Raw genomic sequence first — 15,235 nt, forward strand, 5'->3', positions numbered from 1 at the left:
CCGCCCTGCTTCCTGGAGCTGTGCTCCTTTGACCCCAGTGGCAGTCCCTGTCACTGCACCGCTCCCTCCGGCTCGCCGCGCCCTCGCTCTCTCTCTTCGCCCCCTCGCTCGATCTCTCCCCAGATCGAGGCTGCTCTCGTCCTTTCTACCCACCCCCCCACCTCCCTCTCCCGCCGCGCCCCTCGGCCCCCGGCCCCAGCCCGCGGCGGGACCTCGGGGGTCGAAGGTTCTGGCCCGCCCTCGCCCCTCGCCGCCCCCGCTCGCCCCTAGCGCGCCTCTCGCCGGCTCTGGCGGCTCTGCGATGGATCGCCTGCTCTCCGGGCGCTGAAGGCATCCCCCGGACCCGGAGCGCAGCCCGGGAAAGGTAATCCGCCCCGGGAAGGGAGGCGGAGGGCGGGGGAGGGGGGAGGAGGCAGCCGGGCGCCCGGTGCCGAGCGCGAGAGGAAGGGAAAAAAATGCACACACAAAGCGGAGCCCGGGTGAGAGGTGCCTTGTCAGAGGCGCGTGCGGGGGGCTCGGAGGCTGCGGACCGCGGCTGCCCCGGTGCCCCTGACATTCGCGTGAGCGGACGCTTCCCGGGCAATTCGGAACCCGAGTAGGGCTTATTTTCTACCCCCGAGCGAAAGCGAATTCTTTTTTAGGAGCTGTCTCTCTCCCACTCCCCATCTTGCCCCTCTGCTCTTCTCCCCTCCCCCCAGTCCTCGGCCCCCGACCTCTCGGGGTCCCCACGTCCCCGCCCCCTCCTCCGCCGGGATTTCTTAGGAGGGGAGGAAGGGTGCCGGTGAGGGGCAGCGGCAAAAGCCTAGTGGCGGGGATGGGGGTGGGGATGAGGGCACCGCGAGCTGTTTACTAGAAAGTCCCAGGGTTATGTGTTCGAGCCGCCCCGGCCTAGGCCCGGGTGCATTGTGTTGGCCCGAGCCCCGGGCGCCCGTGGCGGCCCGAGCGAGGTGCGGTGGCCGGGAAGGCGCCGCGCAGCTTTGTGCTTGGGCTGCGCTCCATCGCCGCCCCCGGGGCCGCCAGCTCGCGCGCCGCCCTCGCGCGGGGCTTTTTCTCAGCTTGTCCCCGCGCCCCTCGCTCTCCCCTGCCGCCTCCGGTCTTCATGATCGCAGCAGGCGGAGCGAGCTGGTGACTCGGGCTGGGCGGCTGGGGACGAGCGGCGAGAAAAAGTAACCGTTGCCGCCTGATTTCTTCTGGAGAGAGGCAGGAGTTTCTTTGCTATTTACATGTAACAGGGTTATCTTTGTAAAGCCTTTGAATTCTGGGGTCTTGCGGCCTAAGAAGGTGAAGGGGGCGTTTTTCTGGAGATTGGGGAAGGGGTTAGAATCCATCAGCAAAAAAAAGAAATTAAGGATGTCCCAGTGGGGTAAATGTATACCATATTTAACTCCCCCCCCCAACACATCCCAAATTAAGTGCAAATTCGGGTCACGAAAAATGTGTAATTGATTTGAGATGCTGCAAACACAAACAGGTCAGGATGGAAAAAACAAACAAAACTTTAAGTGAAAGAAAAGATTTTCGAGGGAGATAGTGGTGGGATCCATGGTCTCCACACCCCCTTCCAACGCTCGCTGGCTCCCTCCCTTCGTTTCTCCGTCGCTCCAGGGAAGCAGCCCGGCAGTACCCGGGCGGAGAGCATGGAGGCGGCGGCGGCGGCGGCTCGGGGCGCGGGCTCCACTCTGAGGGTTCGGGGATGCCAGCGCGCCCGGGAGACTGACGTCGGGGGTGTGGGGCTCTGATGCCTCGGCGAGGATGGCGCGGTGTCAGAGCCATTGGCCGCCGGTGGTCATCAATCAATCTGGGGCTGGGGGAGAGGGAAAGAAAGACAGGCGCCCAGCGGAGCCCGGGGCCGCGAGCGCCAGCAGTGCCAGCAGCGGCTGTGGCGGCGGCAGCAGAGGCGACGGCAGTGGCAACCGGGGACTAAGCGAGTAAGGCGAGCTGGTGCTCCAGGAAGGAAGGGGGAGCTGTAGCCCGGACGAACCGGCCGTGAGCCGGGAGGGCAGGGAGAGCGCGCTGTGTGTGTGTGTGTGTGTGTGTGTGTGTGTGTGTGTAGTTGGTGAAGCCCCCCCATCCCCCCGATTTAAAACAAACACACCAATCCAAAGTAGAGGATTCCGCGCCCCCCGCCCCACCATATATAGACTCTACGCGTTGCCAGAGGCGCGGGAGAAAAGTCCTGCCCTTCCTCTCCCCAAGAATGTGCCAGCCGGGTGTCCGCAGTGCTGGAGACAAGTTCAGGTGTAAGTGCGGCGAAAGGGAGGGCGCTCTGTGGACAGAGGCACGTGGAACTTTGTGCATCCCTCCCAGAATCCTGGCGGAGTAGCCGCCGCGAAGGCTTGTGAGCATCGCTCTGGGATACAGGGATGAGTAACTGGAGGTGGGCATAAAAAGCAAGGGCGTGAGTTGAGCGATCACTCGATCTGTACAACAGAGGGAGGAGAGCGCAATTTGGCGGAGTTGCAGCAGGCGAGCTCCAGAGTCAGGCTAGGCGGTCGGGCGATCTTCTTAGGGCAAGTGAATAAAAAAAGCATCCTTGTTTAAACGACGGCATCAAGGGCTCCTTTCTCATAGGCTATAACATGCGGTGCTCGGGGAGAGAGGTCATGAGTTGGTGCTTTGAAACTTTTGGTAAAATGGACTTCTGGTGTCTAGGAGGTGGAGACAGTTATTTAATTCCTCAGCTTTTAATCCTTTCATTGCCAACAGACTTTAAAATATTTTCCAACTAGATTGCTGCGGGGGAAACATTGCAAGTTGCACTGCAAGGGCAGGAGAGATGGTTGCTGTTTAGGAAATGCAAACTGTGCTCACATGATTTTTTTTTTTTAAATAGAAAATCAAACTACCACCAGCATGGATGTTTGGCAATATCAACTCCTTTTTTTTAATTTTTCTTTAGGATTCCTGGCATTTAGTACTGAGTTCCTTTGTTTTGGGGAGCAAATGTGTTTATGTCTAAAATGAAAATTAAAAAATTACTGGTCTCTTTAAATATTATATGTAAAATGTAATGTAAGTGTGATGAGGATGAGATGCTCCAAAATCTGATCATTTGGAAGGTTTTACTGCCTAAATATGTGAAGCAAGGTGATGGAGCTTCTTGAGAGTTCTAGGCAGTGTATCATTCTGTCTTGTTTTGAGTTTTTAACAGATTTTTCAGGTGGAGGAGGGAGACCAGTGTCCCGTCTCTGAGAGTTTGCCAAAAAAAAGGTCTTTCCCAAGTGTTGATGTTTAATATTCTTAAGATATGTTCACTTTGTGATGTGAGTGAAAGTAGATATAGCATTTAAAAAATAAGCCTTTTCTGGACTTGTCTGTAAGGTTCCTATGAAAGTTTTGAGGCTCTCTGCCTCAGTCTGACATTTTCTTCAAAGGACTCCAGATTAAAGCAGATAGACGCTGCAGGTGCGCTGTTTTGATAAAACATTTGAAAGAGAACATGGTTAAGAGGAATTCAAATAAGGTGCCAGCTACCCATTTAGCCCTTCAGAGTTAGAGCGGCCTGTGCTTGCTGATGAAAAGATGTTCTATTTGTCTTGCTGGGGCAAGGGTGCAAAGAGGCACAGATGCTCACTTGATAGAAAAGGCAGTTCTTTGCTGACTTCCAGATAGAGTGGACCATTGAGGGGTGTGAGCTGCTCACCTTCTAAGTTCCATCCCTCCTAGGCTTCCAAAGGCAGGGTCTAACACTAACTCCTATAAGTCATGGCATAGATATTTACATAATGGGCATGTATATTTTATTTCTAGGCCATTTTTAGTTTAAATAGGGAGCTTGCTCCAAAAACATTTAAATCCGTTTCTAGCACTGGGTGCTGAGATTGTGACTGAGAGGTCACAAGGGTCTAGACGTGAATTTTGTTTCCTTCACATCTTAACGTTCTGTATTTCACACAATAGACATTGATGGCAGGAACATAAGAATTGCCATGTAATTTTTACATCACTCTCTAATTTGTGCAAACACTTTAAGTTCTTGCAGTCTGAACATGTGCATTTTTTTCCTCCGTGCTTTGATGGCTAACATTCTTTTTAATGACAATCATTTCTATAACAGGAAGATGTTTTCATTTGTATTTACTTTTCCGCATGGCGCAATTATGCAGTTTTGCGCTTCAGTAGTGTCTCAGTACTTTGTGTCTCAAAAGAGAATTACAGTACTTAGAACAGGACTGCAATTTGAAGCAGGTGTTGTGTTTTACTGTTATGCAAAATAACAGTAAAATATAATTGTGGGGGAAATTAAGGAAACAGCTGCAAACTTGGTATGAAAACTGCTACATTATGATTTGTAAGCAGTTCTTACAGATATCTTACATCAGAGGAACAGGGAAAGATTTTAATTTCGTTAATCCTACTGGCCTGGTTGTCTATCAACTGGTGCTTAAAGGACTCATACCTCCCATGAAGCCAGGAAGAAGAAAGGGAACCCAAAGTGACACTGTTTAAAATGCCAGCGCACCAGGGATTTATCTCTTGGCAGTGCCTTTGTACATTAGGAACGCAGGCAAGGTGGGTGTTGTTTCGCTCGCTTTGCTAAGATGAACAAGGCCATGATTTGAATAGAACACTGTGGAATTTCTTAGCCCAGTTAGCATATGGAGGACTACACAAGCCCCGGGTTGTAAAATAATAAAATAAATGGCCTATAGCAGGCCATCTGCCTTTTGCTTGATATTGAAGGTGTTTCATGCCAAATTCAAATCTAATCTTATTATTCTAAATATTTTTATTTGCAATAGCTGCTAAGACTCTGGAGCTTAATGGTGCACATGGCAATCGTATTTTGATGGGGAGCACTTACCGTAAGAGCGTGGGTTACCCAAGGGTTACACGAGCACGATGCTGTCCTCTGCTGCTTCTTGACTGCACCGGTCAGTTGCGGCGGCCTGCACGCTGGGAGGGGCTTTCCTCAGTCTTTGCGCACCTGCCATAAAAGTGAACATCCTTATTTCTGAACCCAGTGCAGCAAATCACAGATCGACATTTAAAAGAAGATTCTCAACTAGTGGAAACTTGAAAAAAAAAGTATGAAACCAGCAATTGAGAATTATGCATCAGCAAGCAAGAATGAGGCAGGCGGTAGACGTAATGGCTGCCCTCCTTTGCTGCTCCCTCCCAGCTGGTAGAGGGGCGGTAATGAATGCATCCAAAGTGGTGGTCCAAGCCTGGGTGTGTTTATTTGCTTTTCCCCCAAGTGACTGCAGTGTTTTGAGAAATTACATTACATTTAGCACAAAGGATTTGCCTTAACCTAAAGTTCTTTGCCCAAGCGGAATGCATATGTGTACCAGGCATTGATACCTATGTATTTTGGAAGCTGCTTGTGAAAGAAAAAATTATGTGTAATGTGTGCATATATGAGAGGTGTACTACAGGTACACACAGATATTGTTAGGAGCACAGCATTTTAAACTTACATTTGTCATTGCGTTTTATGGCTGTGTTAAACATTGAGATTTCAAATTAATATATGACACCAACTTTGTTCAGACCAAATATTCCAATTAGCAGAGATGGTTTGGAAGAGTCTCCCACTTTGAGTACAAACCATTTATAGTTAGACACCATGGCAACTGTGGATATGGCCCTTCTGTAATTCATGTTAAGTGCCATAATTATAATTAAAGAGGAAATCTTAGTTTGAATGCCATTGAAATGATTTGCTAGCAGCCAGTGGTGTCATATGGAGTATACTGTCCACTCTGAAGTGCTTGCAGGGTAGTGAGTTGGGAAAGGTTGTATCCACGAGGCAGCCACACATATTGAGATTTTTTTTTCCTGAACCAATTTCATGTCCATGTGTCACATTTGACGTCTCTCTTAGAACACCCTCTTTTCCTTTGTTCTCATTTTATAATTTTTTTTTTCCAGAAACGCACAGCAGTATTGATGAGTAGATCCTTGGGTTCAGAGATTGGCTGAAACGCACCATGCCTGCTTCCATCCTTTGCTCCGGAAAGTTGTGAATTGCTCATGCCTATAGGGAGGAAGGATGGCACATGGGATTCCTTCTCAAGGCAAAGTTACCATAACGGTGGATGAATACAGCTCTAACCCCACCCAGGCATTCACGCATTACAACATCAACCAGAGCAGATTCCAGCCGCCACATGTACATATGTAAGTATTGCTCATGAACTCTAAAAACTAGCCGTCAAGAAAATAGACATAAAATAAGAAAGTCACTAATGACTTCTGTCAGAAAGAATAAAAGGTACATGATTTGCAAAACAGATGCGTATCTGTTTCCAAATACAGCTTGGAGCAATACCCTACATCTGTGTAGCACTTCAGATTTTCAGAATACTTTCAATCACACTTTGACATTAGATTTTCAGAGCCTGTACTGGGTAATGATAGGTTGCCCATGTTTTATGGAAAACAACAGAGAGGTGAAGGTATTTGCCTCACGTCACACAGTGAATTTGGGCAGTCTCTCCTCATCCCTAGCTCAGTTTGCTTTACATTGTATTGCTGGCTCCATGCGGAGATAGTTCTTGAAAATTTCTCCCTTTTTTCCCCGCTCCCCTCACCTTACTACTCTTTTATATTTAGCTGGAAAATAGCCCTAAATCGGGACTAATTGTGGAGCCACTGCTAAATCCGTTGTCTTGCCTGTTGCTAATGGGACGTGTGCTGCCTGTGCACGACTCAAACAATGTGGGGAACAAAGGACTAAGCAGCAGTGGAGCTCTTGCTTCCAGAATTGTACTTTTCTCTCGCTCCCTAATACTATTTAAATCATATATGGTTTAGACTGTTTCAGGAACAAAGTGTGGGAGAAATCAAGAGGCAAGGGGTTTGCGGCACCTGGGCTCACACCAGCTTTTTCTGTTCCTCTGCCATAGGATGTGCTGGGCTTTCAGCAGATGGGGCAAAAGGTCACCATCTCCCTTGTTACTCAAGGCCTGGCGCTAATTATCTATGAGACCCTTCCAATGTCTAACATGAGTCTTTCGTAGTAGGACTAAACCTCTTTGAAAACTATTGTATAGTCGAGAGAGAAAGGAGGTTAGGACTCTGTTGACTGTTTTTGCCATTCTGGGAAAACTGAACTCAGGGCATGTCTAAGTCACAAGCTCTTTTTCTTTTTTTAGTAATTGTTTTATTTGAGCATTTAAAAAATAGTAGGACCGCCCTCCCCCAACACACACACACATCCCCCCTCAAATTTAGAAACACTAACCAAACAAAAAGATCTTTCTCTTGACTGCCTGGGTATAAGTGTAAAAGTAGGATGTTACTTTGCGAGTATATCCAGTAGAGCCACTCAATTAGCTGTGATGGGGGATTTCTTTAAAAGAAAAACAGAAAGAGAAAGAAATCCTTCAAATGGTTCATGCTAAACTATTTCTAAGAATTTTATACTTGCTTTAAATCAGATTATATTCATGATTATGAAGGATTACTAATATGGTTTTAAGGAAAAGTTTTCAGGTGAATACAATTTTTCTCTTTTAAAATGGTTTTTCTGAACAATAACTATGTATTCATTTCAAATACTTCTTTTATTCTTCTAATAATGTACTTTTCTTCAAATATGTGATAGAATCTGTGCAACTGAACTTAGGATTCTTTTAGCTCTATTTCGGTGGGGTGACGTTTTGGTTTAATGAGTTGCAAAGAACTTTGTAGATTCTGTTGTCTTTCAGGCAAAAGAAAGTATGTTTTGCCCCAGATTTCTTGGAAAATGACTCTCACTTTAGTCTTCACTTGTTGGTAGCCATAAGATTCCACTCCTGAACTGTGAATGCACAGAGATATTTAAAAAAATCATGTAACCTTAGAACTAACCTGCTTAGATCTGGCCGTGACATATTCGAAGTCTTGAAAAATGGGGTTTGCCGAGGCAGCCTGGAGAGCTGCGTCGCCCTTTCACCAGCCTGCCTTCCTACCTTGGAGTAGAAGATTCTTCATGAGCTGGGTCCAGCTTGCCTTTTCACCTTCCTCATCCATTGAAGGCATGCTCCCTGAACCCTTTGCTTTAGCCACACAACTTGGTTCACTGTCACCTGAGCACACCTTGAGCCTTCCCATCTTGGTGACACCCTTTTCGCTGTTTCTCACGGCAGAACGACTTCCATTTCTGCTCTGCTCATCAGATGCCGCCGAGCCAGTTCAGGCTTCTCTCTGCCTATGAAACCTCTTCTCTCTCTCCCAGTCCAAATTGACTGTGCACTCCAACCCCACACACAATGCCCCTAGTCACATGGCATTTATTTCAAACCCTACCATCTCCATTATTACTGTTCTCTGTCTCCAGGGATTGAGTAGGTAACAGGGTGTTCAGAAGTACTGATTGATTGATTGATCCATCCATTGATTTGATTGGGCATTGAGATGAGAAATTATGTTTGAGATTCGGAGGTTTTCATTGGAATTTTTCTGAGCCATTTTAACATTATGAGTGTTTGATTGAAGATGTATGCATTACCGCCAAGATCTTGGCTCACCTTTTCCTTGCCTTTGCTGTTTCGTGCTTGATGCCCTGTCACCGTGGCTGGGCCATATGAGGCATCTGAATATCTTGGTGAAATGCGAGAGTGTTATATATATATTTTAAAGAGATTGCCTTTAGTCTAAATAGAAACTAAAATTGGCTGGAAAATATCCATAAAACATTTAGTCTAAAATTTCTATAGTTTTTGTGAAATTTTCAACATATCATGCAGAGCTTGCTTCTGTCCCTGAAGATATTTTGTCTTTTCCACTTAAAATAGTTGCTCCTATAATTTGCATGGGATTCTTCAGTCATTTGTTTATCATTTTCACTTAACAACTGAGGGCTGTGAAGACCTGTGACAGATCACCTGGATTGGAGTTATAACCTTGCTCCCTTAAATGATCCTTTGTTTTCTTTCATACAACCTCGTTGGGGTTTTCTCACCCTAGTCAAGGAATAGCTCACTTCCTCTTTAATTCATTTAGTCTCACTTTAGCTTCGTGACCTACCTTGGGCAATTTACTTTCCTCATTGAGGCCTCAGTCTACTCACCTGTAAACATTTACACCAAATGATAGTTACGGATCTTATGGCTCTCACACACTAAGATGAAGATTGCAACTAAGACAATATTTATTTGCAGGGTGTTGCTGTGGGGGGAACACAGGTACATAAGACACGGTCTCCATCTTCCTGAAGCTCATCACTGGTTTCAGAGCTGTTGTTCACCTGGCTTTAAGAAGTTTACTGCTTGGTCTTGGTTTGCTGTTACTTGTGAGCTCCGATGAGGCTGCCTCCAAGTGGTCTGAAAACCACTGGCCTGCATCTCTGCCTGTGACATAGGGAAGATTTTTTTTTTTTTAGAGAAAGCAATTCTAAATGACCTTGGGAAGGAAAATTAAAACAGAGCTGGAGTTGGCAGGGCAGAATTTAACCTAGAATTTGTGTGCCTCTCTTACCCAGACTCTTGAGCACACTAATAGATGTGATGATTGAAAACCAACAACTAACAGGACTTCATTTTTCTTCAACCCTTTCATCTTTCCCAAGAAGACTGTTGAGAAAATTATTTAGTACTTAATGATGGTGGGAGGAGGTGCTAAAGGACCCAATGTAGGTTTGAAAACACCCATAATGATTTCGTATGTTTTCAATTATCTGAGGCCTAATAAAATATTATAAGACCTTTTCAGTAGAGTATGCAGCCATCTCAGTTTTTGCACTGAAAAACTCCCGTGCCCCCATGCTCAGCAGGACGGTTGGTCATTCTACTGAGGTTAATTCTTCACCCTTTTCTTTAAGGATTGCTTGTTAAGAAGCTCAAGTCAAATTTTATTTTCAGTTTTAGTTATTTTGTTTGCCTATGTCTTTGTTTGTCAACACTCTTGGGGTCTTCTTTTCTAAAAAAATATTTATTTTTCAATTAAGGCTTACATCCACTATTATTTTATATTGGTTTCGCATGTATAACATAGTGGTTAGACAATTATATACTACTTACAAGTGATCCTGGGATCTTACTTAGCTCTGGGTCTTTGACCCTTGTTCTGGGGAGACACTGTAGCAGGGGTGGTGAACGTCTCTAGGGGAATCAGATGGTTGGATTTAAAACCTGGTTGCACCACTTACTAGCTTTGGAACCAAACATGGAGAAATGTGTTCACTTTTCTGTGTGTTTTTTTTTTTCTATTTGTAAAATGCGGACAGTAAAAGTAATGCTTATCTTAAAAGGTTGCTTTGAACGTTAAAACCAGTATTGTAAATTTGTTAGAGGAGTGTTAGTATGTGGTCTATACTTAATAAATATTAGATATTAACATTAATGATTATTCTATTGATTCTGTGGTTTTTATTCTAAGCTTTCTCTGTTCATTTTGAAAATCATTAGAGTATAAATAATCGAATAAATAAGAAAATAACTCACTGGTACATTTTGGCCAGCAAACTTTCCTGGGAGGGATTTTTGGTTGTAATGGTTGACAGGTGTCCTGACTTAAGTGTCTTTTGAGATCACAGCTTAGTAGTGTCTCACCTACCTCTAGTTACTGCGTGGGGGTGACTGTCCCAGGGGAGAAGGAATCCGGTGAGCTGAATGTTGCCTGGCTGTTCTCAGGGGAATCACAGTGGCCTTCCTCTGCTTGGGCTGGTCTCAGATCCTAGTACCCCCATCAATGTCTTAGGCTCTCCACCTGACTGGTTAAAACAGAGACGTCAAGAGTTAAGCATAATTAACCAGAGTTGAATGCAAAGGACAGAGTTTGGGCTAAGGAATAAGGAATGGTAGCTGAGAATGCGGTCTGAAATCAGAGATCTGTACAAATGCTGATCCCAGCAGTTACAGGGTTGGCCGCGCCATGATGGACAAATTACGGAACCTCAGTCTTCTCATCTGTAAAATGGGCTAATGACCCTTTAAAATGGTTGTGGGCATTAAATGAGATCGTGCACATGACAGATGATGCCTGAAAGATAGAACTTGATAAACTGATGCTAGGATAATATTTATGGTCTTCCCCACTATTTGGTGAGCATGAGATAAGTATAAGTTATTAAAATATCTTTATTTCTCAACTGTTTGGTGATATAAAACCTGATAGGTCCAACCCATGCTCTTGTTATTTTGTTGCATTGTATAGCATGTTAGTGTTTGCTTGGGCATTGCTAATCAGAAATGATCTGAAGCATTTAGGGCAGTGGTCCCCAACTTTTTTGGCATCAGGGACCGGCTTTCTGGAAGGCAGTTTTTTTCATGGAGGGGAGGGGTAAGAGGTGGGAGACAGGAGGTGGAGCTCAGGTGGTAATGCCATCAGTGCTTCCCCAGCTTACCCTGAGCTCCTCACCTCCTGCTGTGTGGCCTGGTTCCTAACAGGCCAGGACGGTACTGGTATGTGGCCCAGAGGTTGGGGGCCCCTGGCTTAGGGTATCTGGGTGATCATTTGATGCCAAAATTCTTGTAGGATTTTGTTTGTTTTTCTGGTCTAAAGTTCCATTCTTATATGGTAGGAAGTAAATGCTCATTTCAGGGTTGTATTAGGTGTCTTAGGTGCAAAAACAAAATTACAGAAGAGTGTTATAGAACGGTGTCATTTAATTAAAAAAAAAGTAAAAGTGTGTGGAAAGATAAATACCAGCATTAGTGGGGAATAAATTTGGGAATGAACTTGCAGAGGGAGTGTTGGTAAAGACCTTTCATTTTTTAATTTTATATAATTAACAATTATGTAATAGTTTTATGATGAAAACATTTTTTAAAAGGGTGATAAAAATGTAATTTGTCTCCAAGTGCTTGGCTTTGTCTTCAGGATGTGCAATAAAGACTCACTCTGGGCCTACCTACCTTAGGTGATACCGTCTTCTGTTTCATGTTACTATCAAGCACTAGACCAAAGGCTGCTCGTGGGTTCAGTATAATTCAGCGTGCTCATGGGTGGGAAGGCGAGAGCAGTGCCCAGGATCCTCCTGCTTCTTCGTCGTGTACCTGAAGGGGAATTTTTTTAAGAAGGAGCTTCACATTCATTTTTGGTAACTGACAGAGTCTACAGTATCAGTAAATAACCGGTTTGCTATAGGAGACTACCTGAGTGTTTTAAGGCACCAAGATTCCAGCCCTGGCTTGGTCATGAATTAGGGCCATGATCCTAAACAGGTTGAGCTTCTCTGGATTTCAGGTGCCTTCCCAGCTATTAGACTTGATGCCCTTTAGCATCATTCCTTCTCACTCTGGCAGTTTAGGATTTCTCCTGTTTCTTACCTTTAGTCTCTGTGAAATGAAGAGCACAACTTCCACACCATTTAGTAATATTCTGCATGGAAAAGAAATGTAGCAAGGAGTCGGCATCGTGGTGCTACGGTGGCGGGAGAGGAGAAGCGACCCCTGCCTCTCAGACAGAGGGTGGGTAACATCAATGAATGAACGAATGTCTGGGGCTCTGTAAAACTGCACTTGATAAACAAGGTAGAAATTCATCCTTTCCTACGGAGCTGGCCTGCATTAGCTGTTTGCCAAAAAAAAAAAAAAAAAATCTAAACCTTTTCCTCGTGGTGAGCCACTTTTTCATTCTCATTCTCATTACAAATTTATCACTGGCCTGCACATTAGCATGGCCATAATTTTTCTTAATGTTTTCAATCTGAAATTCATCGTGGAGATGCTGAATGGCCCTTTTAGTTTGCACTCATATATAAACACAGGGTATTTTTCTTTTCCTCTCTCATTTCTTTTTAAAAATAAGTTCTTTTTCCTCTACACTCCCTGAGGGTACTGGTCTTGTGGTCCGTGACAGTCTGACTTCGTTGTGGAGCTGACTTTTTTCCTCTTCTGTAGATTTCTTTGTTTTGCATTCGAGCATTAAAAAGCCAGTCGAAAATTAGATTTTTTTTTTCCATATGGATTTGTTCTTAGAATCCTAGCTATGTGTTGCACAACTGGGTAGTATTTTTTGTTTGTTTGTTTGGTTATTTAACTCTTGGGAGAGTAAGGAATTTTGATAAATAAAGCAGGTCCTCAGTAATATGGTATTTCTGGATTTCAAATTCTGAAATACCTACATTTATAGAAGTGAAGAAAGATTCCTAGGGAAAGTGTGGCCACTGCCCATTAATGGACATGTAAAACTGGAAAACCATCCTATCCTTACGGATTGAATGTATCTATTCCTCTAAATACAGGTGGTTTTTTTTTTAAAAAAAAAAAACCTTTTTTCTTGGACATGTTTTGATAAAAATACGCATAATGGCAAGGCAAGCTAAACAGGAAGTAATGTGATAGAGAGTCCGTATATGAGATGTGTTTAATTCTAATTCTGAGACTTTAGAGCTTATGATGATGTAGATTTTTAAGATCTAAAAACAGAGCCAGTGCCACTGAATCTACCACATCTTGTATAAAAAAACCCTAGGTAGTTCTGTTTTCAGAAAGGAGAAAAGCTCACTGAGTCTCTGAAGATCTATCCATCAGCCCGTTTTTATTCCTCTGCAGTATTTCCTGAGCTCTCTCCTTCCCACGTCTTTTTCCCTTTTAGATTTTCATGGTGTATTGAAAACTAGATGTTACAGTAGCTGCCCTGGCATGATTGGGCTATTATTTCAATAACAGTACGGATAAAACCACCACACTTTTGCAGACCACCATGTTAGACTGCCTTTTATTTTTTTAAATGTAGAAAGTACACTTTTAGGCTTTGTGTAGAAACACTGACTCTGCAAAGAGGAAGCTCTGTTGGATTTATTGGCTCTCGCAGTATTTGGTCTGCATATTTTGCCTTGAAGATTTTTTTTTCAATTTCTGCCCCTGTAGAAGGGTGAAATGTATGCAAATAAGAAAAGGCATATTTGCAGGCTTTTTGTATTTTTTTTTCCTTTTTCCCACAAATCCAGAATATAAGCCCCTCTAGTTAGTTTAAATTTTTGTGCAGTTTTATATTAACTAGTAAAGCTCTTGACGTTAGTTTAAAAAAAAGAAAAAGAAAAACTAGCACCATTTAATAAAGCAGAGGTAAGTTTTTAGTACTTGCTATTACTGAGCTTTAATATTCCAAGTGCGAATTAAACCATTCTTGAAGTTGGCTTTCTTAAAAGATAGCGAGACCTTACACTATAATGTGGGCTTGACTCAGAGTCATTTATTTCTTTGTGCAGACAGTCTCTGAAATCTTCCAGGTCAAAGATTCGGTAATTCTTGGAATTATAATCTTTCTCCATCTTGCAGTGGGCTATTTGGGCATGTCTGCTTACTGGTTAAGGAAAGTGGCTCACTTGTGGTATTTGGTTTTAAGTATTTGGGCCACAGACCAAGTTTCAGAGCATTTGCATATTGTACATTTGTTTAAAAATGTGTTTTGCACAAGGACTTAAAACCGAAATCAAGAAAAAAAAAATTAAGTCTCCCACCAGCTAAGCAACCTCAGCATGTTTCTCTAATTTCCTGAAAGACCGAGACTTTTGCTGTGACACAGACATTTTAACAGCTCTATTTTGGTCCTGAGTTTTGGAAAACTTTTCTCCCTTTTGTTTCATTTTGCTTTGCCCTAAGAGTTCAGAGATTACCACAGGCCCTATTAGACTGTATTAGATAAATATTTTAAAAATGACAAATATCTTACCCATTGCTCTTGGTTCTGCCTTATATTTAATATATTCCTTTTTTTTTTTTTAATTACCAACTTTTGCACACTGGTCCTGCTTGGGTAGGCAGGGCATGTAATGAGAAGATGTTTGTTTTATGGAGAAGTAAAAACTGAGGGTATGTATAAAGGAGAGAGAGAGGGAGGGCCTAGCAGATCTATTCATTAGCTTGTAACTCTTCCTTGCAGGCTGTGATGCCCCTGGCCTTGGGCTTGACACTACCAACCAGGAGAGTGCCAGCATTCCCAAACATAAGTCAACAAGGAGATAGGACAAACAGCACCTTAGCTTTCTGGGACATGCATGCTAATTCTACATACCAATGACTCCAGCATTTGCAAGGACTGACATAGCAATTTTTAATACTTTGACTTGTTTTGATCTCTGTGAAGGAAGAGTTTGTTAGGTAATTCAAAACTTTAGGTTTGTGTTTCAATATTTTAAAAAAATCCATCTGACAAATAGTGAACCATGAACTTGCTTTTGAGAAATGTAAAAATATCTGAAATTGCGGTTTCCCAAGGTTCGCCATCTGTTAGTATCAAGGAGCCTTACCATATGTTGTGCTCTGACTTTTACAGGTTAACTTGTTTTCACTCTGCTCTTAACCCTCACATTTTGGGCACAGCTGGTAGCATTGGAACGTATTCTGTCTCAAACTTAAGA

General features: G+C 43.6%; 1 protein-coding gene across 1 annotated transcript in view; it reads left to right on the forward strand.

Moving 5' to 3' along the window:
• The first annotated feature begins 265 nt into the window (after positions 1-265).
• MPPED2 (metallophosphoesterase domain containing 2) overlaps positions 266-15,235 on the forward strand; it is a 157,953-nt gene continuing 142,983 nt past the window's right edge. The window contains exons 1-2 of the mRNA XM_054585970.1: positions 266-364; positions 5,875-6,123. Coding sequence (XP_054441945.1) covers positions 5,996-6,123 — 128 coding nt within the window. The 5' untranslated portion in view covers positions 266-364; positions 5,875-5,995. The remainder of the gene's footprint in view (positions 365-5,874; positions 6,124-15,235) is intronic.

The sequence above is a fragment of the Pteronotus mesoamericanus genome, unplaced genomic scaffold (assembly GCF_021234165.1).
Source record: "Pteronotus mesoamericanus isolate MK-2021 breed Mesoamerican mustached bat unplaced genomic scaffold, CSHL_Meso_final contig_90, whole genome shotgun sequence".
In the NCBI taxonomy this organism is placed as follows: domain Eukaryota; kingdom Metazoa; phylum Chordata; class Mammalia; order Chiroptera; family Mormoopidae; genus Pteronotus; species Pteronotus mesoamericanus.